Source organism: Pan paniscus, chromosome 5 (genome assembly GCF_029289425.2).
Source record: "Pan paniscus chromosome 5, NHGRI_mPanPan1-v2.0_pri, whole genome shotgun sequence".
NCBI classification, from domain to species: domain Eukaryota; kingdom Metazoa; phylum Chordata; class Mammalia; order Primates; family Hominidae; genus Pan; species Pan paniscus.
Window position 1 is genome coordinate 180,890,253 of NC_073254.2, and position 27,392 is coordinate 180,917,644.

General features: G+C 38.7%; 1 protein-coding gene across 1 annotated transcript in view; it reads left to right on the forward strand.

Annotated features, from left to right (window-relative positions):
- Window positions 1-1,033: 1,033 nt before the first annotated feature.
- Window positions 1,034-27,392, forward strand: part of LOC100982214 (plasminogen) — a 51,279-nt gene continuing 24,920 nt past the window's right edge. Inside the window, exons 1-10 of the mRNA XM_003820242.4 lie at window positions 1,034-1,494; window positions 5,553-5,688; window positions 6,847-6,953; window positions 10,237-10,351; window positions 12,150-12,289; window positions 13,960-14,080; window positions 15,804-15,922; window positions 17,452-17,614; window positions 17,851-17,996; window positions 21,572-21,731. Of these exons, the coding sequence (XP_003820290.1) occupies window positions 1,446-1,494; window positions 5,553-5,688; window positions 6,847-6,953; window positions 10,237-10,351; window positions 12,150-12,289; window positions 13,960-14,080; window positions 15,804-15,922; window positions 17,452-17,614; window positions 17,851-17,996; window positions 21,572-21,731 (1,256 nt within the window). The 5' untranslated portion in view covers window positions 1,034-1,445. The remainder of the gene's footprint in view (window positions 1,495-5,552; window positions 5,689-6,846; window positions 6,954-10,236; window positions 10,352-12,149; window positions 12,290-13,959; window positions 14,081-15,803; window positions 15,923-17,451; window positions 17,615-17,850; window positions 17,997-21,571; window positions 21,732-27,392) is intronic.

A 27,392-nucleotide genomic window follows, 5' to 3' on the forward strand; every position in this document is an offset into this window, starting at 1 on the left:
AATATTTTAAGTGGAAATAAATACATGCTGGAAGCATTATATATTAGTAGAGGTTTTTTTTTTTCCCAAAGTACTTTCTCAAGCACATCAACATGAGCCCCCTAAGAGACATTTCACATTAAAAATAAAACGTCTGCCCACTGCTGGTTTCTCAATCTGCCTCCACTTTCTGTCCCCTTTAATGAACTGGGCCATGAGGTGAGTCAGAGAGGATAAAGGGAGTGGTAAGAATTTGAGGAGAGAAGAGAGTGAGGCTAAAATAGGAAATCAGGAAATGCGATTCGGTCCCCCTGTCCCTCACATGGGGCCGCCCTCTTGTTGCCCAGTGTGGCTTCTTCTTGAGGGTTCTGCATGGTTCCTCAATCCCAGGGAATTCCGCAGGACGTTCCACCCAAGACCATTGGGCTCCCCCCTCTACTCTTTTGCCAGTTAATGAATAGGCAGGAATTTCACTGCCTGGAAAGAGGAACAATGCTTTCTGGTCCTTATTTCACATCTAAAATAGAGAGGTCAATTGATTTATTCCTAAATATCTTTGAACACTAAAATAGAAGTTTTACAGCATATATACTACCTGGTTGCTCTAGACTTAAGCCAGGGAAAAGTACAGATTCAACATTTAAAATTGAGATAGACGCTTTCCACTTAATGCTACCAGTCTTGCTTTATTTCATGAGAATGAGAATATAATAATATGGCATACATTCATTTGGGGGAAAGATTGATGTCTTATAACATAATTTATAATTACAGAAAACATGTGAGTTCACTGGGAATAAAGAAATTTTGAAGATAATAAGATACTTTCACTTATGTCGTAATTTCTATGTCATTTGGTGTAGGATGTAGAGATATTAACGTTTACACCTAACTTAAGTTTGTCATCTAAGACCTGAAAGGGTTTTGTCTATCAGCTGCACCCCTGGGTAGCGACACAACCTTGGGGAAGGCCTCAGCCCCATCCCTCGTACAGCAGGAATGAGAACAGCCCTGCCTGTTGGGAAGCTTGAGGGAGGCTATGGACGTGCAGCGCTTGGCGGAGGGTCTCATCATGGGAGGTTCCAGCAAATGTGAGATACTTTTATGATTTCATTTTCTCCAAAAGAAAGGGAATAAAAGAAGAGGGGAGGAAATAAGACTAATTGCGAGAGATAAAGTACAAGGGTGTGGGAAGGAATAAGGAGACATGAAGGCAGCGTGGCAGCCGAGTGGGGAGATTGCTTTCACCACTTCCCAGCATCTATTGTAGATTCCACCCTCAAACATTTTGTAAGGACCCTTTATTCAAGGTAATGTTTGAACCCTGCTGAGCCAGTGGCATGGGTCTCTGAGAGAATCATTAACTTAATTTGACTATCTGGTTTGTGGGTGCGTTTACTCTCATGTAAGTCAACAACATCCTGGGATTGGGACACACTTTCTGGGCACTGCTGGCCAGTCCCAAAATGGAACATAAGGAAGTGGTTCTTCTACTTCTTTTATTTCTGAAATCAGGTAAGACATAGTTTTTTTTAATTATAATAATTATTTTTTCTCCCACAATGTAGTAAAAATACATATGCCATGGCTTTATGTGCAATTCATTTAATTTTTGATTCATGAAACTTCCAGTTGAAAAGCTTGTATAAGATTGAGGAATTCTTCAAGAAATAAGTTTAAGTTTCCCGTGAAGATTGTCAGGGTGCTGGAATGAATGGGCAGAGAAAATAATGGGTGATTTTTCACATCTAAATGAGTGCACCCACATAATGGCCAGTCTAATTGAAAAAGAGCCAATGTAGCTAATTATGCAAAGGACGGCTAAGCTCTTTGCCTGGTTCTCAGTTTGACTAATTTATATCATCTCTGTTACGGTGTCATGCTCCCCTCACTTGCAAGTTAAACAGTGAAATATCTCTTTGAATATATTCTGTTCTCTCACCAGTTCATGGTGGTGGCAGGGTCGGGGACTCAGCATTTCTCTCTTTGTTATGGCCTGAGGAAGGCTTTCCATCAGTATACGTTTGCCTCTTATCCCCGGAAAAATCACACGCATCCATTTGCCAGATGCTGTATGCAGATAATGATCAACAAATACTCACTTAGTGCTTGGGTTAGGTCCCTACATTTTTACACATACATACATATCTGTGTGTGAATGTGAGTGTGAGTGTGTGTCCTTTACAAATACTAGCTTATTTAGCTCGTGGTATAGGTAGGGTAGCATATTCATCCTCATTTTATAAACAAAGAAATCTAGACTTAGGAAAATCATGTTACTTGCTCAGTGACCAAATTCTCAGATATGGGAAATAAAGAAAACTGTATTTAAGCCAGGTTTCCCAGAAGGAATCTAGGGCTCTTCTCACTTTTCAGCTTTGTTTAAGCCTTTGAAAGAATATTCTAAACATGTCCTAGTAGTTCTTTTTCTTTAAAAAAAAAAAAAAAAAAAGCTTTATTGAGATATAATTAACATATAGAATTCACCCATTTAGGCATAAAATCCAATGGATTTCAATATATTGAGAGTTGTGCAGCCACCATCAGAATAAATTTTAAAACTATTCATACCCCCAAAAACGCACTCCACTCTCCTTACCTGTTACCCCCAATCTGCAGCTTCTGGCAACCACTAATCTACTTTCTATATTTATATCTTTGCCATTTTGAACATTTCATACAAACGGAATCATACGATTTGCTAGTAGTTCTTCATGTAAATAATGTACACTTGAAATTCAATCTATAAATTACCAGATAAAATTTTACAAGTTGCACTTTAGAGTCAAATATATTTGAATTTAGTGGAAGCCATTCAAGGAGCTATCAAAGAAAATACAGAGCAGGAGAAAATTAAAGAAATTTTTGTAAGAAATTGGTGTATGTTGGGGGGTATGAATATTATATTTCAATGCATGGAAACTAGGACATAGATCACTATGAACTTATTCAGTGGGCTACACCCAAAGGCTAGATCAAACTTCTCTGCCACAGGATTAACATATGTTTTAACCAACCTGGTGGGCATATTCTCTCATAAGCTCTTTTGGAAAGCCAGGCTTTCTGTGGATGTATCATCTTTCCAGTGTGCTGCAATGCCCGGGGAGAGGAAAAAGTTTCTTTTACAGCCATGCTTAGTGGGAAGTGGAGAAACATCTTCCATTTCACAGATTAAGTCTTTTACACATGCAAATATGCATACACATTCACACACCACAGTGAGGAAGAAATTCTCACACCATTAATAAAATACATTTGCATCAGTAGCAATATACATCTGCATTTTGCCTATAATATAAATGTATTTTTCCACTAAAAGATTTGTTTGATGTTTCCTTGCCAGCAAATAAGCCCTATCAAATCCTATTGCCATATGAGTCCTAGAGGTGAATAAGAGAAAAAAAAATGGGGGGAAATTATTTCAAATTGAAAAGAAAAAAGTTTGATTCTGTTTTGGGATATTTCCTAGGGACATGAGCTGGGGAGGGGATCTCAGCAGCGATGCGCTATGAAGCATAATAACATGACACAGAGAACTTAATTGAAGGCGGAAATAAATGGAAGTTTTCTTTTTTTGAATATCAATTGTAGCCTGCTCTGCTATACTTCAAAAAAACTCTTCAGAAAGTTTAACTGAACTCACTGTAGGACACACTTTGTGGATTTATTGTGTGTTTTGAAGTCACACTGTGAGCTATAGAATTAACCAAAACACAACTCTTCTTGAAAATGAGAGTTCAAGTTGGCAGAAAGTGCGGGGTAAAGACATGGATATGGGCCTAAAGCATCTATTTCTTTGTGATCTTTTGATATATCTCTCAAGTGCTTTTTAGTGGATTAGCTTTAGAATGCATCAGCCAACTCCTGCTCAATAATCCATTTTTCCAGCCCGGAATGTCTTAAATTGAGGAAGGACAAAGTCCCAGAGGTGGGGAGCAGGGGGACTTTGGCCGAGGACTTTGCATGAATCGATGAGCATGCATCCGCCTCCCTGTCCTGCCCCTTGTGCTCTGTGTACCCTCAGGAGGTCAGGACAGGCCTTTCTGAGAATGAGAATCTGTTCATTTGCTTTCCTACTGGATACTTGTCATCAGCATACAAACCAATGCGCCCTGCAGTGTGTCATCTTTCAGAACCTCCCCTGACTGCATGTTCCCTGGAGGGCTCGCTGTCTTCAGAGCCAGGCTTGTCTCCTCCTGCAGCCTCCACTGCTCTCCTAGTCACTCTGTAACCCACTCCCTCTGCCTGTGGCCCCCACCACGCCCCTCAAAGTGGTCAAGGTTGTCCTGTTGTCTAATTCCATGGAGCTTGGCTGTCTTCATTTTATTAGCCTCTTTTGGCCTCTCACCCCTGTGCACATCACTAGCATTCTGTGCCAAGGATGGAGCTGGCATCTCCAGGCTTGGAATAGAGCTACCAAAGCTCAGCCAGATGTCCAGAAGAGCCTCAGGACAAGGGGATACCCTGTAGCCTTGTGGTGGGAGCACAGCTGAGGCCCCCTTGGCCACCCTCTGCCACAACCAGGCAGAAAGCAGCTTTCGGACAGATTCGTTGTCTCAGATTTGATCTCAAAGAAAAACCAAGACCAGTATTTGTCCCAGGTTCTGCTTTTTTACAATTTCCTCCGAAATCCAGATACCTGTCAACACCTTGGAAAAACTGATTTCTCCCCAATTAGTAGTGTTGTGTGACTGTCATAAGCCCAGTACAAAAATGGCCTTCTTTGTTGGGGAGCTTCTTACCCTCCAGTGTTTTGCCCAATTTTTGTCCAAGGTGGCAACATAATTTAGTTCAGTTGTTTATTTCCACCATCATCTATGCACCAAAACTTATGTATCTCAAGGAGGGACCATTCAGAGGATGCTTCCCACCGGTTCAAGTGACAGTGTCAGAACCAAAGCGCATATTGTAGGAAATCAAACAATGGCCTCCAAGTTCCATTTCTACCCAGGGATGAACAAATCAACATCAATCTTGGTAACACAACTGCCACTGATGGTGCCTTACTCTTCTCTCATGACATGGCACAATCGATAGCAAACATAAAATTTGTTCTTGTTTAAGGATTTATATCCACTAATATGGTAACATAGTAGTGGTTCCATAGTTCTAACCTGTTTGTCAATCCAGTTAATCTTTTACTATCTTGCAATCTGTTAATGAAACTGTTTTTCTTTGTTTTATAATTTCAACTTTTAGAGTCAGGGGTACATGTGCAGGTTTGTTACATAACTAAATTGCATGACACTGAGCTTTGGGGTGCAAATGATCCCATCACCCAGGTAGTGAGCTAAATACCTACTAAATAGGCAGTTTTTCAGCCCTTGCCTCACTCCCTCTCTCCCTTCTCTGGTAGTCCCCAGTGTCTTTAGTTGCCATCTTTATTTATGTCCACATGCCCGACTGTGTGTTCTTAACTAAACATTTTGATTCATAGCTACCCATTCTACTTCCAGTAAACAGAAAGTTTTATTTGGTTAATGCAAACCAAATAGATTAAAAGGAAGTCATGAAAATTAGACATTGGCATTGATTTACTGACCATTTATTCCACTTGGATCTCCCACCTCTAGGTCAAGGAGAGCCTCTGGATGACTATGTGAATACCCAGGGGGCTTCACTGTTCAGTGTCACTAAGAAGCAGCTGGGGGCAGGAAGTATAGAAGAATGTGCAGCCAAATGTGAGGAGGACAAAGAATTCACCTGCAGGTATTTCCATTGTCGTTGCACCTACCCAGAAATCTGTAATTCAGATGGCAAGTAATTTACTCACAAATTTATTAACGACTTAAGAGGAAAGAGAAATTTATGGAGCCAGAGTTTGGAACTACATTTGCTCATAGTATGTGAAGCCACACTAACAGCTTCTTGTTAAGGTTTATTGGAGTCTTTGTTAGAAAAATACCCTAAAAGGAAGCTATTTGTTTTTACACCGGACACAAACATTAGCAGTTATTGTTCTGAGCTCCAGTTTTCAACATCATCATCAGTAAATGTTTGTTGAGGATCGGGTGAATGAAAGTGTCCTAGATAGATCTGAGCAATGACTTATAGCTACAAGATCCAGTGCCTGCCCTTTAGTATTTAAGGTGTAGTCAAAGAAACTGGATATAATGTTAAAAAAAAAAAAAAAAGACAGCCCAAGTGAGGTACAGGCATAATCAATGCATGCTCTACCCAGATCCAGAAGAAAGAACAGTGCCTAAGGTTGAGGCAGCTAGAGAAGGCTCAGGGAGGAGGTGGGAACTGAGCTGGGTTTGGAGTTGAGAGAGCTCTTGACAAGCACCAGGAAGGCAGGGGAAGATGCAGCCCTGCACCTTCTGAGGGGGACCATTAAGAGATCAAGTTGACTAAAGCAGAGACTTTGTGTAGGTGATGGGCTTGGGAAGGTAGCTATGGATTCCAGACTGAGCACCCATAGCAGGACCACGGGATGGAGATGGGAGGGGTCAGGGGCCAGGGCGGGGTGGAATGTGGAGCAGAGGTTCAGGGGAACTGATCAGAGTTGGGAGGTCATGGAGATGGACTATCTTGGCGAATGGGTTCAAGCAACCAGAGTTGCTTCTTTCCAACCCAAAAACAAAAATTAAGAAGATGAGTGAAGAAGAAGTAAAGCAGTTGAAACAGGAAGAAAGAGAAAATTATGAGGGAGGGAAGGTAAGGGCAGATAAGATTTGCTGCCACGTTGGTGTATTTTGTTCAGTACTTCATCGATGCCATGTCCAAATAACTGAAAGAGGCAGCAATTCTGAGCTCTCTGGTCCCTCAAGATATTCAATGATCTTTAGCATGTCTCACTTATTAATAAACATTTGTTTTCTTTAAATAAAGAAAAATACTTATTGGATTTCCTGCTTCGTTCTGCAGGGCATTCCAATATCACAGTAAAGAGCAACAATGTGTGATAATGGCTGAAAACAGGAAGTCCTCCATAATCATTAGGATGAGAGATGTAGTTTTATTTGAAAAGAAAGGTGAGTACATTTTCTTCCTCCTCCTCCTACTGTCCTCCCCATCCTCCCACTCTTCCTCTTTCTCTGTTCTATCTTCAATTTATGAGACCAGAGGAGGAAGGCGCTATGGTGTTATAAAATTGAATTCTGAGTTAGGACAGGATTTGATTACTAACTAACCATGTCAGCTTGAGTATATTACTTCACCTCTTAGATTTAAATTTTTTTTGGTTCAAAGAATGAAAGGATTCAATTTACAAAATCACTTCTACCTCTATGACCCTGAAAATAAGATTTTTAAAATATTATTTTATATTTAACAAGGAGATGAGAAGTCTAAGCATTCCTTTTGGTCTTGGCTTCTTATTCTGCAGGGTGACCATGGTCCTTGGGCCCTAACATCTGGACAAAGCCTTGTAAAACAGAAATACTGAGGTGTTTTAATCCTCAGAAACATTTAGATTGGGACACAAATCTTATTTTTACTCTTAAATTTTTCACACTTTGGGGGACATGGTCTATATTTTTCTCAGATTTCTGAAATGTTGTCTTTTAAAAATGTGTAAAAGTTACAGTTCCTTTTCTATAGTTTATTTTAAAATGTGGGTCAATAGTCCCACTGCTTAGAATAAGAGGCAGACAGGATTTCAATAGAAATTGCATGCCTTTTTAGATGTGCAAATGTTTCATTAAGCATTTCCCATCAAGTATATCCCATCAAGTATGCTCCCATTAAGCATATCCCATCAAGTATAAATATTTGAAGGGATGTATGACACTTTAAAAACTGTTTCCTCTACTGTGTTGGTGGCCAGGTATTAAGACCATTAATAAGAACAATTTAGCTCTCCAAACATTCTGCATTCCAGGTGTTAAAGAGGACTGGAAACACCTTAGTTCTTGTATTCTTGAGGATGATTTGCCATATTGTGTCTAGTATTACGGCAAAACTCTAAGTAGCATTTTAAATAGTATTTATTTGGGTTGGAATTATTTCTATGCATTGACTCATCTTCCTGGGTTTCATTAGCTGTACGCATTGTACTTTCTTCCTTACCACTATTTATCTCAAATTCTTGAGATTACAGTGCAGATTAAATCTAAACTTTATCTGGTGAAGTTATTAGTTCTTACAAGTAGCAAGCAAACGGTAAACTAAATAGGATCACCTAATTGTACCAGATTAAAAAAAAAAAAAAAAAAACCCTGATTCTCCTGGTTCTCTCTACAAAATGCTAACATTTAAATATGTCATTTGTAAATTGTTAACCAGAAGGAACATGGGAATGACTGTAGGTTGAGTTTGAAGTCTGAAGTTTGAAGGCTTAGTTTGCTTGTTTTCAAAGTGACAGAAGGGAGCAAAAGGTTATATAAACTCTGGTGGGTACATACAAAAAAAAAAGAAGTGAAAAGTCAAAAGTCAGTCATTTTTTGGTCCTTGTTTCTTTGCTGTGGGATATTGACCTGCTACTAACTTACCTGCCAGGGTTTTGCCAGGAACAGTCAGTGTTAGATCACATTTACTTCTGCCACTTGCCACCAGCCACACTGCCTTCACCAAGTCCAAGACCCTATCACCACTGGTTGGGGCTACTTGTAGCTGTACACATGATCTCTAAGAAATGTAACTTCCCTGTTTAAAGCCCTTCCTAGTGCCCTTAAAATAAGACCCAAAGACTTCCCAAATGTGCTAGGGCCCAGCATTACTTAAGTAACCCCCAGCTGCTGTTTGCTTGGCTTGCTAAACTTTTCTACACTGGCCTTACTTCTGTTCCTTCACCACCCCAAGCACACACCCTCCTGCCTGGGACCCTCTTCACCTTTGTCCTGCTGTGCCAGCTCCTTCTTATCTCCTAGGTGTCAGCTCAATCATCACGTCCTTTGCAAATCTTCCTTGACCCCTAGACCTCCCTTTCACAAAGTACCTTGAGTTTACACTTTTGATGAGTGTCTTATGTCTACTGTAATACTATGTCCCAATGAAGATGTACTTGCAATCATAATACGTAGTATTGGGTTAAAAGCATTAGTTTGCTGTAGGTATGTTAGGAGTACTTTCCCCATGTGATTGATCAATTAATTAAAAAACGGCTAAAGTGGGTAACCTTAAATGATGGTGCAAATATACCTTAAACATTGTATATTTTCATTGAAAACACAAGTGTACTTGCCACCTTTTGATGTAGAGCAGAGGCTTTTCTTCTACGAATATGGGGTCACCAGTAGAAGGTCTCTGGTGTATTTCCTGCATAAACTATGCTCTAGTGCAACATCTACAATAATTACTTTCCTTATTTTTGAAGTGGACCATATCTCGACATTTATTAATCAATCTGAATGTGTAAAACCTTTAGATTTTTATGAATTCCTCCTCAAGCTTTATAGTCAACTCTATGAGTGGATTGCCCTCTGTGGATTTGATAGCAATTTTTTTAAATGATTCATGTTTCAACTTGTTAAAAACATTTAATTTAGTTAAAAATCAAACAAAAAAGAGCTTTGTTTCTTTTCACATTCATTTCTCAGTTTAGATCATCTTTAATTAAATATAAATGTAAGAAAGTTGGAAAATGCAAAGAAATGACTCGTTGTAAGCACATAACTCACGTGGGGGGAACAGACATCAGTGGGCACACTAGCAAACACCTGCCAGCTGCATGTGGACCCAGGTGGGCACTGGACTGTTTTAAACACAGGAGAGGGCCCATTGTCTAACTGGTGAGTTGGTTGAGTGGAAGCTGGTTGAGAACTTTTACTGCAAACCATTTACAGTAGACCACAATTTTATAGCCCTGTTTGGCACTTTTTCATATCACTGAGAGCCTGAAGAAGTAGAAGTGGGTTGGATCTCTTTCAGCCTCTGAAAAGCCTGCCATTCCCCCATCTAAAAAGCCCTTTCCCCATTCTGTCACTCTGTCTTATCATGTATGTAATATGTATCATCATTAAGTGATCTCATTTTATATTGTTTCCTTGAATATTTCCTGTAACCCCCCTGCCTGATTCCACTAGAATGTAAGCTCCATGACGGCCAAGCCTCTGGCTGCACTGTGCCCCATGTGTCCCCAGCATCCTGGTGGGGCTCGATACACAGAGAGCTCATAAGTAGCATTTGAATACATGAATCAAAGTATGGAATGGCTCAGTTTACTGCAGCCTTTTTGCAGATGCAAAAGATGATCTTTTAGAAAGCAGAAACAGGGGGTCTAGTGCATGAGATCTTTTTCTCAACATGACTATGCTGTGCAGACCTTCATGTGGTGTCTTGTGAAAGACTTTGACCACTGTGTGGACTTCCCTTCAGTGTATCTCTCAGAGTGCAAGACTGGGAATGGAAAGAACTACAGAGGGACGATGTCCAAAACAAAAAATGGCATCACCTGTCAAAAATGGAGTTCCACTTCTCCCCACAGACCTAGGTAAGACTTTCCCTTTCATCTTTGTGTTCATCTACTGTAAAGTTGTCCCTCTGTGTCTGTGAGGGATTGGTTCCAGGACCCCTGTGGCTACCAAAATCCATGCTTCTCAAGTCCCTTATATAAAATGGTGCAGTATTTGCATATAACCTACATACCTTCTCTTGTATAATCCCTAATATAATGTAAATGCTATGTAATCGTTGTTATACTGTATTGTTTTTATTTGTGTTATGTTTTATTGTCATATTGTTATTTTCTGTCATCTTTTTCAAGTCTTTTCCATCCACAGTTGGTTGAATTTGTGGATCTGGAACCCACGGATACAGAGGGCCAACTGTATTTAGGATAATTTCATCACTTTTAATTCAAATCAGAATATGTGAATAAGCAGATAGAAAGAATCTTTCTGATGTCGATATTCAACTATTTTTGGCACCATAGTCGAACATGGTTGCTTTCTATTTTTTCTTGGGTACGGAGGTTTCCTGAAGACCTAGAACATAGAAGAATGCCTAGTTAAAAAAAAATCAATGAAACTATGAGTTTTAGGCCAAATCTGAGAAAAGATCAAAGATGACTATGTTTCGGACTGAAGTAAGCATATCAAGTTAGAACTCTCATCACATGTTCGACTCAAATTGTGGAGCAAAAGAGTAAATAAAATATAAAAATGAAAATGAAGATACGTGAAATTCAAATGTCACAACTTGCTTATTATTTATTTTAGTGCATTTTTTTGTACTTTTCCCAGTTTGGTGTTAGGTGGCATTAAGTTCTCAGTAATGACGCTTATCAAATAGGAACTTAGTGCTTGTTACTCACCTTTATCCATTCCCCCAACACTCAACAAATTGCCTTTGCTATATCCCTATGAGATGAGCAGATCAAATATTCCCCGTGAGTTAATGAAAACTGATTCAACCAAATGGCAAAGTCAGAGACTATTGGGGGCCATGGAGACACTCTGGGCCATTTTTATGAGGTAGTCTAGGCTCATCTTTATGAGGGAACTGAGATCTCGGGGGGTGGGGGTTATCCCAAATAGGTTCACAGAAGAACCAGAAATAAAACCTGCCTTTCTAGACTGTAAGTCTTGTGATTTTCATCTAAATGGTTGTCTCTATACAGCAACTCATCTCTAGAACTGAAAATAAGCTTAAATCCCTCCTCCATCCCCAATAATTCAAGCTGCATTTCAGAGAAAACCAGGACTTTGGAATCAGACAGATCAACTTTGAATTCTTGATCTGCTTCTTCATAGCTATTTACACTTAGGCAAGTTTTGTTTTGTTTTGTTTTACGTTGCCACTCAGTTTTCTCATCTGTAAAATAGGGATAATAACACCTTCCTCAAATGGTTTTATTAGGACTAAAAGAGAGAATGTGTGGAAAGATGTTAGTGGAATTCCTGGCAGATAGTTCACATGGACAAAATGGTATTAACTACAAAAATTTTTACAGAGAAAACGGTAACTGACAAAAGCAGGTGTTTGGAATGAATTAAGACCATGGCAGGCTTTTGAGGCCTTTATATTTCTCCTGACTGTGCAATAAAAATATTTTGGCTCTCTGTCTAAGACTTGGCTGTCACAGTAGCAATGGTAATATTAGCTACTGTGCCAGAAGCAGCCTATCAATAGAGAAATTGAAAATCTGACCACACAAATGCTGCAGCACCCAGCTGAAATGCATTTGGATGACAATCTCAGATGGGAATCGAGAGCATCTCCTTCTGCCTTGCTAATAGCAAGCTGATTTTTAGAATATAGTCTAAGTGCTTCTTTTCCATCCTCCCCAGATTCTCACCTGCTACACACCCCTCAGAGGGACTGGAGGAGAACTACTGCAGGAATCCAGACAATGATCCACAGGGGCCCTGGTGCTATACTACTGATCCAGAAAAGAGATATGACTACTGCGACATTCTTGAGTGTGAAGGTCAGGAGTGGCTCTAGAAAATGTTTTCATTTCTGCCCTTCACCTGTAAAATAATTTGTTGTAAAGCCCCTTCCCACAGGGATGTTATTAATAATTGAGTAACGTATTCACCTCTCGGAAAGAAGCAAAACCCCAGAATTAACCTGAATTTTTTTTTTTTTTCTGAGACAGAGTTTTGCTCTCGTTGCCCAGGCTAGAGTGCAACGGTGCAATCTCAGCTCACCACAACCTCCGCCTCCGGGTTCAAGAGATTCTGCTACCTCAGCCTCCCAAGTAGCTGGGATTACAGGCATGTGCCACCATGCCTGGCTAATTTTATATTTTTAGTAGAGACAGGGTTTCTCCATGTAGGTCAGGCTGGTCTTGAACTCTCGACCTCAGGTGATCCGCCTGCCTCAGCCTCCCAAAGTGCTGGGATTACAGGCATGAGCCACCATGCCCAGCAGACCTGAATTATTTTTATTAAAATGTTACATCAACATGTACAAATATAAAACTACATCTAAACTCTAAGTACAAACTTCTTATGCTTGCAACTCTTACACAGTGTTAACCCCAAGACAGATTTGCAATTAAGTAGTTAAAATAAAACAACAAAATCAATAAAAATCAAATAAACAATATATATTTAATGTGGTAGACTTTGCTGTTTTGCTGAAGCTAAGCAAGGAACCAGTTTTTAAATCAGCAATCCATTATTTGAATGGACTGAGCAATTTAATAGTGCATCTCAAAGGTCAATGCTAAAAAATTTTTAAAAAATCCTACTGAAAAAACTGTCATCGTTTCACATTTCTGGCTATATTAGTGCAAAAGGGAATAAATAAAGGTGAGATTTGTGTGACAGTGTGGATATGGTACTGTGTGACAACTCAGTTCTCCCATCACTTCCACCTGTTCAAATCACGGGGATCCTTTATTTGTACACCATGTTATAGGTATTTGCCCTTAAGCACCACCAATGCATCACTTTTATATTAAGTCTGCCCGTTTTCCTTAGTACTCCATAAAATTTAAGTCACATATTACTCTGCCTCACCATGTTACTTCAATAATTCTGAATCAAAGTTTAAGTTTGTGAATAATTTTGCAAAAAAGAACCAATCATGCTTCTCAACAACATAAAAAGAGAAGCGCTGTCACTTCAGGTGAATATTGTTCTCCGTGAGGCCATGAGCATAAACAAAAACTCCAGACTAAAACCCTGAGATGGTGCCAGGTCATTCAGCAGTCAGCGGAATGATCAGAATAATTTCATACAAAGTTTTAAAGATCATTATTGAAATGAAGATGCCAAATATTGAAAACTCCTAATGGAGAACGTAGACTCCTGGGAATATATGCACCCTTGGCTCCCCACTGGCCTGTGCATCCCAGTCTAAGGACATGGCATCATGGAAATTCTGAACTTGGTCATGACTACAATAGTTGAGGGAGTATTGACTAAAATATGTGAATGTTACGGTTTAAAAGGAAAATGACATTTGGATTATGCTAGAAAATCCTGAGTCCTTATTGCCAATTTTATTGCCAAGTGCCTGTTGTGAATTACATCGGAATGAGAGGCAAGTCGCACTTAAGTGAGTAGGATTCTGGTTTTTACTCTCTATTTTGCTTCATCCATTTCAGTTTTCTTCTTCCTCTCTGTCCTTCCTTCCCACTCTGTCCAGAGGAATGTATGCATTGCAGTGGAGAAAACTATGACGGCAAAATTTCCAAGACCATGTCTGGACTGGAATGCCAGGCCTGGGACTCTCAGAGCCCACACGCTCATGGATACATTCCTTCCAAGTAAGTCTCACTGGGAAAAACATTCCATGTTTAAGGCTCTGCAGCTCTATCAGACATTTGCTGTCATTTAGATATTTTAGCATTCCTCAAGAAGTGAACGCCTGATGTTTTTAATTTCAAAGCTAACCTCCTCCCACAATATTGCAAGTGAAATACGCATTCTTGCTGCTCAAAATATGGTCCATGGGTCAGCAGCAGGGATGTTTTTTGAGAGTTTGTTAGAAATCCAGAATGTCACACCCTCTGAATCTGATTTGAATAACCAGATCCTCAGCTGATGTGCACACACATTCAAACACTAATGTCAGTAATGAATACATTAACATCTGTCTTCAGAAATACACACACACATGTTGCTGGTGTATTTTCCAAATATTTTCCTTTTCTCTTTACTCCTTGTCTTTCTTTTCCCTTTGTACCAATGAGATTCAAGTCTCCTAACCTTTGACCTATGAGCAGACGTCATGGATTTTTGAATCCCTGATGTTTTATGTATATTTACATCAATGTGTTTTTCTGGAATGAGGATTCATAACTTTCATCAGATTCTCTAAGGGGACCATGAATTTAAAATAAGAATAAGCTTCTTGCTCTAGAAAGTCATGATGGTTCCTAGAATAAGGTTTCGTGAGTATTCTATTTCACATTAATTGTGCTGGAAAACACCTCCCATTCCACAGTCGCTTCTGGTCTTCCTCTTCATTCTGTGATGACTACAGGGCCATACCAGGGCTTTCAAGAATGCAGAAGTGAGGCTGAGCCACAGATTCCATGGTGGAAAGCAGCTCTATTGAATTTGTACACCTCCCATTCCAAATAGCTAGCTTAAAACACAGCAGCTGCCATTTTCCTTCAAAGGAGAAATACAGGAAAGGCCTAAGGGTCCAAAACTGGGTAAAGGCACTTCCAGGAAACCAGAAGGAGAAGAGGATTGCTTAAGAAGCTGCTGGCTCCTCTTTCCATCCTGGTAAGCATTTACAATCAGAGAGGGAATGAATAAACGCAGAGGGCCACCAGGCATGGAGTGCATCCAACAGCCCTGGCCACTGGGCCCCACTGAGGAAGGATCCAGCCCCATACTGCATGGTGAGACCCTTGCAAGAGCACAGCTTCTCCTCTTGGTTTTTCTAAGCTTCAAGGCTGGTGGGAGCAGAGCCTGGTAGACCAGAAGGACCATTCCTTTAAGCTATGAAGATGTACATCTCTTGGCTCTGTTAGGTACTAGATGAGTATCTTTAGGCAGGGAGCACTTTGCATTTTAAAGACTGCTATTATTTGTGGTTGAATAACTGGAATTTGCTTACATCAATTTTCCAGATGCCCAAAATGATAAGGTCACTGATTCTGTTGAGTGATTTTTACACATGTAAACTATTAGAAAAACAGTGCTTGGCAGCTGGGCATGGTGGCACATGCCTGTAGTCCTAGTTACTTAAAGGGCTGAAGCGGGAGGATTGCTTGAGTGAGTTCAAGGAGTTCAAGGCAAGCCTGGGCAATAAGTGGGACCCTGTCTCTAAAAACAAACAAAAAAAAGAAAGTCCTTGGAATACGGGGCCAACCTTGTTTCCTAGTTGCCATCTCTGAACACAGCCTTCATCCGATTACCTCCTCCATGCCCGACTGGGCCTAGCACACAGCAGGTGCTCAATGTTTGCTCTTGGAAAAGAGTCTCATCCATGAACGTAAATGTTCAGTGCTACTAAAATCTTTCTTGTCCATTCAGATTTCCAAACAAGAACCTGAAGAAGAATTACTGTCGTAACCCCGATGGGGAGCTGCGGCCTTGGTGTTTCACCACTGACCCCAACAAGCGCTGGGAACTTTGCGACATCCCCCGCTGCAGTGAGTATGATGCACACCCAGATTCCAGGATTTGGACCTGCCCTGTTCTTGAAATCAAAAGAAAACATGTGTCAGTGCCTGAGTGCAGCCTCTGAAAAGTGACCTACAAGTCCTATGGGATGTTATTGGTCTTTATTTTATTGCTGGTTTAAAACAGTTATGGTTATTGGTTACTGTGGGTGATTGATCAGAGCGTCCATTTATCACGTTTTTCTTTCTTTGCAACTGAAACTTCTGCCTCAGGAGTTCACTGAAATGTAGGCTTTGGGTGTTGTTCATCCTATTCTCTCTGTGCTAAAGGGAAATCAGACCCATGCTCTCTGACACATGGATTTCATTTTCAACCAGAGTTCTAATAGTTGTTTTGTAAACAAAGAGTGTCTTTGTTTACAATGTTCAGGTCTGTGGGTGTCCAGTTTTTCCACCTTGGGGAGCAGAGGGTGAGTGGTGGGGGTGGGGAAGAGTTCAAGAGGAGAAGATGAAATGGCAGACCTAGTAGAAATGATGTGGAGTAAACAATTTTATCATATTTTCCTCTCTGAGAATTTGAAGCAAAGGATTACACACTAAGACAAATACAGGCATGAAAGGTTAAAAAGGATTCAGTGAGGGTTGGCCTCCCCTCCTTTCCTCTGACATGTGTCCTTTGAAAGCGGAAGTTCCTCAGGCATTCTCCCTTTTTATGAATACTAATTTCTCTTTTTTTTCAGTTTCTCTTTTTGTCATCTTTTTTCCTCAAGAATATCTTGATTTCTGGATGCACACACTTTTCCTTGGAGGTGTTTTTTGCCTTCTTTCCATGGACTCTTTCCCGGTTGTTTGGCTTTTATGGCATGTTGGGTGCCATTCAGTCATGTCTACTCAGTGAATAATTTATTCTTCAGGAAAGAGAGTGGACCTTTGGTGTATGTGAGAATTCGGGGTGTGAGGTGACACGTGTTGATACTTACCAGGTAGGAAGAACTGAGCAAAGAGAACATAGAAAGAAGCATCTACCCAAGGGTCTTTCTCTGAAGGAGTTCCTTGTGAAAGGGTCTCACAGGCATAGATGCTACTAAATTGATTTCATCTGAAAACATGAAACAATTCTCAAGTGCCAAATTCCAAGAGAGGCTGAGCAGAAGCCAAGACAGGCCAGAGCACCCCGCAGCCATCCTCCTTAACATCCATCTGTGCATTCTCTATTTTAAAATTATTCATTGTAGGGCTGGGCACGGTGGCTCACGCCTGTAATCCCAGCACTTCGGGAGGCCGAGGTGGGCGGATCACGAGGTCAGGAGTTCAAGACCAACCTGGCCAATATGATGAAACCCCACCTCTACTAAAAATACAAAAAAAATAGCCAGGTGTGGTGACACGCACCTGTAGTCTGAGCTACTCGGGAGGCTGAGGCAGGAGAATGACTTGAACCCGCGAGGCAGAGGCTGCAGTGAGCTGAGATCGTGCCACTGACTCCAGCCTGGGCGACAGAGCGACACTCCGTCTCAAAAAATATATATATTCATTGTAATTTATTTTGCCCATTCAAGCAACACCTCCACCATCTTCTGGTCCCACCTACCAGTGTCTGAAGGGAACAGGTGAAAACTATCGCGGGAATGTGGCTGTTACCGTGTCCGGGCACACCTGTCAGCACTGGAGTGCACAGACCCCTCACACACATAACAGGACACCAGAAAACTTTCCCTGCAAGTAAGTCCCCTCCGGTCTCATTCTGCTGCTATGGAATGTGAAATCCCATTGACTTTGCCTTAGTTTTAGTTACCGTAGGAACGCAGGATAAAGTATTCTGGAAGAAAAACTGATCTAGTCATAAGTAAAGCAAATGAACTTTAGCACGTTTTTTCCCGTAACGGTTGTTCTCAAAGCGTGGTTCCCTAGACTTTTTTCTTTTTGGAAAGCTAAACTCACAATCACTTCTTTTTGAGAAATTTGGATGAAAACTACTGCCGCAATCCTGACGGAAAAAGGGCCCCATGGTGCCATACAACCAACAGCCAAGTGCGGTGGGAGTACTGTAAGATACCGTCCTGTGACTCCTCCCTAGTATCCACGGAACAGTTGGCTCCCACAGGTAAGCAAGGGTATGGGAGCTTACTGAGGGCCCAAGTTTTCTCCTTATTTTTGTATACCAGTGGCGTCATCACAATATACAGTAGCTTTGTTAGTTTAATGCTATTGTGGTCAGAAAGCGTGCCCTTATGATTTCAGTTTTTTTAGATTTGTTGAGGTTTGTTTTATGGTTCAGAATATAGTCATCTTGGTGAATGTTTCATGGGCTCTTGAAAAGGATGTGTCTTCTGCGGTTGTTGGGTGGGGTGTCCCCTCAAGGTCATTTAGGTGAAGTTGGTTGCTGGTGTTCTTCTGTATCCTTACTGATTGTCTGTCTCTTCCTTCATTGACTACTGTGGATGAATGGTGATGTGTCCAACCTTAACTGTAAATTAGTCTATTTCTCTTTTAGATCGTAACTCTGTTTTGTATATTTTGAAGCTCTGTTGTTAGGCACATATGTATTTAGGATGGTTATGTCTTCTAGATGAAAGGACCCCTTTATCTTTATGTAATGTTTCTTCTTACCTCTGGGAATATTTCTTCCTCTGAAGTTCTGAACTCTCTTTATGGTGATATAAATACAGTCTCACAGCTCTATTTTCACTAGTATTTGTATGATATATCTTTTAAATTTGTATGATATATCTTTTAAATTTATCTGAGCTTTTAAATTGAGATGTTCAAACCATTTGCATTAATGCAATTGTTAATAGAGTTGAATTTACATCTACCATCAAGTTAGTTATTTCTCTTTGTCCCATTTAAACTTTGTTCCTTTTTTCATCTTTTTCTGCCTTCATTTAGATTGAGTTTATCTCCACTACTCACTTACTAAATTAATTTTTAATGGTTTTAGTATTTTCCACAATGTTTATAATATACATTTTTGACTTTTCACATTCCACCTTCAAATGATATCATTCTACTTGACATATAAATCCTTACATCATTGCAGTTCTACTTCCTCCCTCCCAAAATGCTATACTATTACTCTTTGTAATAGAAGCTTACTTCTACTATGTCACAGATCTCACAATACATTGACACTATTTTTGCCCTAATAGTTGTGTTTTAAAGTGATCAAGAATAAAACTATTTTAAATATTTTCTTTCTTTCTTTATTTTACCATTTCTGGTGCTTCTCATCTACTGGGGTAGATCTCAATTTCCATCTGGTGTCAGTTTCTTTCTGTGAAAAACAACTTTTAGCATTTTTTGTAGCACAGGTCTGCTACTGCTGAAGTCTTTCAGATTTTGAGTGTCTGAAAAAGTATTTTGCCTTCAGTTTTTAAAAGTAATTTTGCTGAATGTAGATACTGGGTTGAGAGTTTCATTCCTTGCAACACTTTAATGATGATGTTCCATTATCTTCTGTTTTAAATAGTTTGACTAGTATCTGATCTTTGTTCCTATGTTTTCAATAGGTCATTTTTCTCTGACTACCTTTAAGATTTTCTCATCTTTGTTTTTCAACAGTTCGACTATGATGTGTTTATTATTAATTTCTTTGTGTTTAATCTGCTTGAGGTATTCTGAGTTCCTAGATTTGTAGATTGTTGATTTTTTTCTTTTCTCTTTTTTCTTTTTCTTTTTTCTTTTTTTTTTTTTTTTTTTTTTTTTTGAGATGGAGCCTCACTCTGTCACCCAGACTGGAGTGCAGTGGCGCAATCTCGGCTCACTGCAACCTCCACCTCCCAGGTTCAAGTGATTCTCCTGCTTCAGCCTCCTGAGGAGCTGGGACTACAAGCATATGCCACCAGGCCCAGCTAATTTTTGTATTTTTGGTAGAGACAGAGTTTCACCATGTTGGCCAGACTGGTCTCAAACTTCTGACCTCAGACGGTCCATCACCTTGGCCTTCCAAAGTGCTGACAGTACAGGTGTGAGCAACCGTGCCCAGCCTAGATTGTTGATTTTCATTGTCCTTGTAAAATTCATAGCCATTATCTGTTCAAACGTTTCTTTTTGCACTTTTCTCTCTCTGTATTTTCCTTTTGGGACTCTAAGTACCACGTGTTTGGGATTCTAAGTACCCACAACATTCATGTTGTTTCATAAATCTGGTAAGCTTGTTCTCTTTTTTTTTTCAGTAACTCTTTTTCATTCTTTGTGTTGGTTTGGATAAGTTCTGGTAACCTATTTCCAAGTTTATGGATTATTTTTTCAGTTGTGTCTAGTCATCTCCTCAGCCCATTGAGAGAATTCTTCATCTCTGATATTATGACTTTTTTTCTAGCATTTTCATGTTACTCTTTTCTATAGTTTCCATCTCTTTGCTGAAATTCTCTACCTATCCATGCATACTGTCCACCGTTACAGCAAGATCCTTTAACATATTAACATAGGTATCACACAATCCCAATCTGATAGTTTCCAGATGGCATCTTCTCTAAGTCTGGCTCTCTGGATTGCTTTATTATTCAACAGTGGCTTTTTGTTCCCCCTTGGGTTTTTTGGTGTGTCTTATACTTCTTTAATCAAACACTAGACATTATAAATAGAAGAACAGTAGAGGTTACAGTAAATATTATTTATATTTTGAAATGGACACCCTTGTCTTGCAAATATATATCATGGATAATTGAGTCAATGTAGTCGCTAGTTTAACTGAATTGGGATTTGTGATTGCTAGTTTTACCTTAAGTGCACCACAGATATAAATTCCTCCAGTGATGTGCTGCTGCTATCTTTTACTTAGAGTGGGGCCTGGGGTGCTGAAGAGTTTTCTCCGTGTTCCCATCCATTCCCAGATTTCAGCAGTCACTGCATGCCTGCACTACAGAGGAGATATCTTCATACACATAATCTAACCCCATTGACACTCGGCTGTTTCTTGTTACTGAATGCTCACTTTTTGGTGGACGTAGGAGAATACTTATCTCCCTGGTCTACCTCCCTCTTAGGCCAGTTGAGCACAGCTCGGCTTTGAAAGTAGTGATTTTTCAGTGTTCTTGTGCCTCCTTCTGATGGAACTTGTACCTGTGGTGGGTTTGGAAAGAAAGAGTAGTAGGCTTCTGCTTCATTGCAATGCAGGATGTTGGGCACAAGAGGATTCCCTGTAACTTCTCCAAGGGAATAAGATTTTTGCCTCCACCACTCTCTGAGAAGCTGTGGATCTTTGCCTGCAGTCCTAGATGCAGGACCATCTCCTGCCCTATCACCCAGAAGCTTTGGTCTTTGGCTTTGTTTGAGGAAGGATCTAGAGAAATGTGCAAAGCTTTCATGTCTGCCCCCCACTGACAGCCACTCACCACCCACAGCCTGCACTGCCGAATGCATCCTCCTCTCATCTGCCCTCGTGTTCTCATGAACACTCAGTAGGGACCCATAAAAAAGAGCTTGCACATAAGTGCAATTTCCAATTATAAGTACTCTATCTGTTCTTTCCCACCCAGGTTTTAAATGAAATATTACTAGGAACTTCTTAATGTTCTAAAATGCTATAAATCTATTTTTATGTTAATCTGTCTGCTAATACAGAAAAGAGAACAGTCATAATTCTCAGAGGCTACTGTACTGTTTTTGTCATAAATTGCTTCATGCTTCTTTGTTTTCAGTAATTGTTAAGCTTGATTTCTTTTATTTCAATTTCAGCACCACCTGAGCTAACCCCTGTGGTCCAGGACTGCTACCATGGTAATGGACAGAGCTACCGAGGCACATCCTCCACCACCACCACAGGAAAGAAGTGTCAGTCTTGGTCATCTATGACACCACACCGGCACCAGAAGACCCCAGAAAACTACCCAAATGCGTATGTCTTTGATTTTTACTGTAAGAGGGGCATCAGCCAACTGAAATTTCTGTTAAAAGAGCCATGCTTCATGCTTCAAGCCAACTTCCTAGGACCAAATTTCTCTTAGACCCAGAATGTGTAGAAAAATGTCTCAAGAATCTTGCTTTTGAAGAAAGGGCCTGCGAGAAGAGAAATTTTAGGCTGGCTATTTTTCCTGAGTAGTTTTATGGATGCAGGAGGACATCTGGAGGTGATGAGGTCACATTAATTGAAAGCTCAGGAGTACATATGAGCAAATGCTTAGAAACAGTACCATTCCACAATGCCCACTAAATATCAGTGCAATATTTCTACCATAGAAATCTATCATTTTAACCTCCAACCCCTGAAATGAAAGTTGAATTTGCTATTTTTGTCTTGGGTCACAAGTAAACATACTTTATATATATAAGTATGAATATATATACACACATACATATGTATACGTATGTGTGCATATATAAATACACACATATATGAGATATACAAGTATACATATATAGTGTGTATATATATGTACACATATATGTGTGTATATTAGAATATATATAACATAAATATGTGTATATATATATTCTGACCTGTATAAACACAGTGGATCCTGAGCACCAGTGGTCTGAAAGGATAAGGGTTGCTGGGACATGAAGAACAAAAGCAGGATACACAGATGCTGAAAAGCGAAAGAGGCCGTTAGATGAACAGAAAAGCAGGTCTAACAAGGACAGCTTTTCTTCCATAAATGAGTATACAATATATGGAAAAAACTATTTTTACATATTGGAGAACAGATAAACTGAGATAATTTAGAAAGGGAATCAAATGAGATCAACCCAATAACTACCTTGGCTTTGTTCCTGGAGACTCTTCCTGGGCTGAAGAACAAGGAGATAGAGCCCAAGCCGACCACAGCAGTCTTGCTGAACTGAGGAAGGAGACTGGAGTTGGGATTACTAAAACAGCTGAGATTTTCTAGGCTAGCTAATAACATGAAAGGAAACATTGTGGAGGAAAGCAGCTCCAGGAATGTCCATAGAAAAGTCCTCAAGTCTTTGGCTAAATAGAAAGCTGCATATGCACAGGGAGAGGTTCCAGAGAGAAAATAGGATAAAGAACAGCTACTGGGGAAAGAAAAACTGCAGGGGAACAGTGAGCTCAGTGGAGATGCCAGAGCTCACATAGCACTGGGGGATATTTGAGTTCTGACCAGCCTGAGGAGAGACCTCGCTGAACATCTTGGGCATTCAGTAGTCACCACATAAAGCCAAACTTTGGGAGTAGGATTAGTGTATTCCTATAATAAAGGCCACTCCAGAAACAGCATAGTAAAGCTGAAAAGCAAGTCTAAAAAAATCAACACGATCTCCAAGTAAATTAACTGATTGCCACAAGAAAATTCAACCCTCTTTAGAGGCAAACAACAAAATCAAGTTGCTCAGTTATGTGGCATCCACAATGTGTGACCTAAATTTATAACTTTACCAGACATACAAAAAGCATTTAGTGTGATCCATAACCAGGAGAAAAAGCACTCAATACAAATAAACCCCAAAATGAAGAAATTGGCAAGAAGATTTGAAATATATATATATCATAATTGTGTTCAAGGATTTAAAGAAAACATGAACATGGAAGAAACAAATGGATAATATCAAAAGAGAAAAATTATAAAATAACCAAATAGAAATTAAATAACTAAAAAAGTGTAAGTTTAATGAAAAATGTACTGGCTACCCTTACCATCAGGTTAGACATTACAGAAGAAAAAGTTAACTAGAAAATAATTCAATAGAAGTGATACAAACTGCAGCACACACATACAAAGACTGAAAAGATAAAGAAACAGAGCCTCAAGAATATCTATGAAAATATCAAAAGATTTCATATATGTGTAAAGCAAGTCACAAGAGAGGAAAGAGATATTGGGACAGAAAAAAATACTTGAAGCAACAAGAAAAATCTTATTAGAAGCCAGAAGAAGAAAATATATGTTTACACAGAAGAATAGTGGTAAAAATGACTGATGCCTTCTCGTCAGAAACTATGCTGGTCAGAAACAATGAAATAACACCTTTAAAGTGATAGAAAAAAATAAAAAAGATTAACATAGAATGTTATATCCAGCAAAAATATCCCTTGAAAGTGAATGTTATATAAATACATATTCTGCCTCCCCCAAAATAAACAAAACACTAAGAGAATATTTCATTACTAGGCTTATATAATAAAAGATGTTCTAGAAATCTATTTTGGTAGAAGAAAAATAGTGCCAGATGGGAACTTTATACTAAGTAATGAAGAACCCTGGAAATGGGTTCTATTTAATGCCTTAATTTCTTTAAAAGATAATTGATGGGAGGCTGAGTCGGGCAGATCATGGGGTCAGGAGTTTGAGACCAGCCTGACCAACATGGTGAAACCCCATCTCTACTAAAAATACAAAAATTAGCTGGGCATGGTGGCACGTGCCTGTAATCCCAGCAACTCAGGAGGCTGAGGCAGGAGAATCACTTGAACCCAGGAGGTGGAGGTTGTAGTGAGCTGAGATCGTGCCATTACGGTCCAGCCTGGGTGACAGAGCGAGACTCAAAACAAACAAACAAACAAACAAACAAAAAGATAATAATTTACTACTTGAAGCAAAATGATAGCAATGTATTGCTACTTCAACATATGTAAAAGTAAAAATTTCTAAATAATAATAATCACATAAATAATGTAGGAAATAAATGGTAGTATACTGTTCTAAGTTTCTTACATTATCCATGAAGTTATATAATACACATGGTTGAAGGTGGTAAGTTAAAGAGGGTTATTGCAAATCTTAGAGCAACTGAAAAAATTTAAACTTAGAGGAATAGATAATAATAAGAATGTTCCATTTATCCAAAAGAAGGAAAGAAAGGAAGAAAAAAGAATGAAGAAGATATGGCAAAGAGAGAAAATACACAGCATTATGGTACACTTAAACTGAACTGAAAGTATATTTAATATACTCCTAAGCATATTAAATATAAAGGGATTAAACATTGCACAGAAAAGGCAGAGATTGTTAAGCTGAATAAAAATCAAAGCCCAATTATGTTCTTTTTACCATACATGCTCTTTAATTGTAAACAGCTAGTCCAAAAACCAAGTGTGGAAAATGACATATCATGAAAATAAGAATCAGAAGAAAGCTGGAGTGGTAATGTTAATCCCAAAGTAATCTACAAGAAATAATACCACGATGAAAAAGTTATTTCTTAAGTAAAAAAAGTTTATTCATCAAGACTTAACAATGCTAAATGGGTTGCACCCTCATAAGAGCCCTTCTGATATATGAAGCAAACACTGACAGAACTGAAGAGACAAACAGATAAGCCCACAATTAGAGTGGGAGATATCCTAATGTCTCTCTCCGTATGGTTATACATCTTCCCAAACAAAATATAATAGAAAAAATACACAAAAAAATCAGAAAGAATATATATGTTTTAAAGGAAATTGTCAACCTATTTAACACTATGCCAAACTGCAGAATACACATTCAAGTATGCATGGAGCATTCCCCAACATATACCATATGTGTGGGCCTACAGCAAGTCTCAATAGATTGAAAAGAATTAAAATGATACAGAGTCTGTTTTTGAGCAAAACAGAATTAAATGAGATATAAATAACAAAAAAATTGGGAAATTATCAAATATCTGAAAATGAAACAACACATTTCCAAATACTTCATAAGTCAAAGAAGGAATTTAGAAAAGTTTTGAACTGAATAATAGTAAAAATACAACATATCAAACTTTGTATGATGCAGCGAATGTTTTTAGGGTTTTATAACTTTAAATACTTTTAGTAGAAAATAGAAACATGTAAAAATCAATGACTTAAGATGGCATTTCTCTAAGTATGCTCTGGAGAAACCTGAAGTCTCTTGAGATCCCTTCAGAGACAGTCTATGAGGTTAAAACACCTTTAAATTAAAAAAAAAAAGATTTTATTTGCCATTTCACTTTTATTTCCTGATAAGTGTACAGTGGAGTTTTCCAGAGGCTACATAATGTTTGATCACATTATCTCTCTGATGGCTAATAAAATGTGTGATTGTCTATTATGTTTAAAAACATTCTCAGTTTTGGATGCAATAAATATTCATAGTATATATTACAAAATGAAAGCTCTTTAGGGTCCCCAATACTTTTTAAGAGTTAAAGGGGTCTTAAGACCAAAAACTTTGAGAACTGTTGATTTAAGATAACTTAAACATCTAGAAAAGGAGAAGCAAATAAGATCCAAGGTAAGTGGAAGGAAGGAAAGAATGAAAATCTGCGAAATCCAGTGTATAAGAATATAGACAAACAATTGAGTAAATCTGTGAAACAGAAAGTTGGTTCTTTTGAAAGATTCATGTAATTGATAAACCTCTGCCTAAACTGACGACAAAGGAGGGAGCACCACCGTCAACATCAGGAGTAAAAAAAGGGAAGAGTCATTGCTATAGGATCTTTTTGATATTAAAGCTAATAAACAAATACTGAGAGCAACTTTACGTTAACAAATTCAATAACCTAGATAATATGGACTAATTCCTTAGAAAAAAACAAATAAGCAAATTGGACACTGAATAAACTGAATTTCTAACTAATCTGATATCTATTAAAGACAACATGTGTATATAATCTTTAATATGTTAATATATATCAATAAATCAATAAACTTCCCACAGAGAACACTCTAAGTTCAGATGGCATCATTAGAAATTTTATTATTTTAAAAAAAATCCAATTCTTCACGATCTGTTACAGAAAATAGAGGAGAAGGGAAATATTTCTCGACTCAATTTGTGAGAAAAAAAAAAAACCCTACTTGTAAAAAAGTAGACAAGGATATTGTGAGAAACTATAGCACATTATGTATTGTGAACATAAACATAAAAAGATGTAACAAAATTTTAATCATTAACATGATGAACATCCCAAACAAGTGAAGCTTCTCTTCAAGAATGCAAGGCTGGCTTAACGTTTACAAAACAATCCATGTAATCCAACATGTTAACAGAATAAAAGTGATAAATCATATGACTATGTCAATAGATGCAGAAGAAAATGTGACAAAATTTAACGCTCATCCATGATAAAATGTCTTAGCAAACTATGAATAGACTGGAACTTCTTTAACTTGATCAAGGGCATCTACAAAAGACCTCCAGATAACATCAACTTAATGGTGAAAGATTAATGTTTTCTCTCTAAGATTGGGAATAAGAAAAATATGTTTGCTCTCAGTACTTCTAATCAGCATTTTACTACATTGGTCACAACCATTGCCATAAGACCTGAAAACAAAACAAAAAGAGAGGAAAAAAAGGAAGGAAAGAAAGAAAGGGCCTAAAGTTTGGAAAGGAAGAAGTAAAACTGCCTGTATTCACAGAAAGCTTAATTAACAGATGCAGAAAATCCTAAAGATTAATAATTAAATTTTGCAAGATTGGAGAACACATAAGTACATACATGATCAATATAATAAAAGTAGTTGTATTTTTATACACTGCCAATGATCAACTGGAAAATAAAAATGTCAGAGCAATGCCACTGACAATAGTATCAAAACCACAAGATATTTAGTGATACATTTAACACAATATGCACAAGAATTATG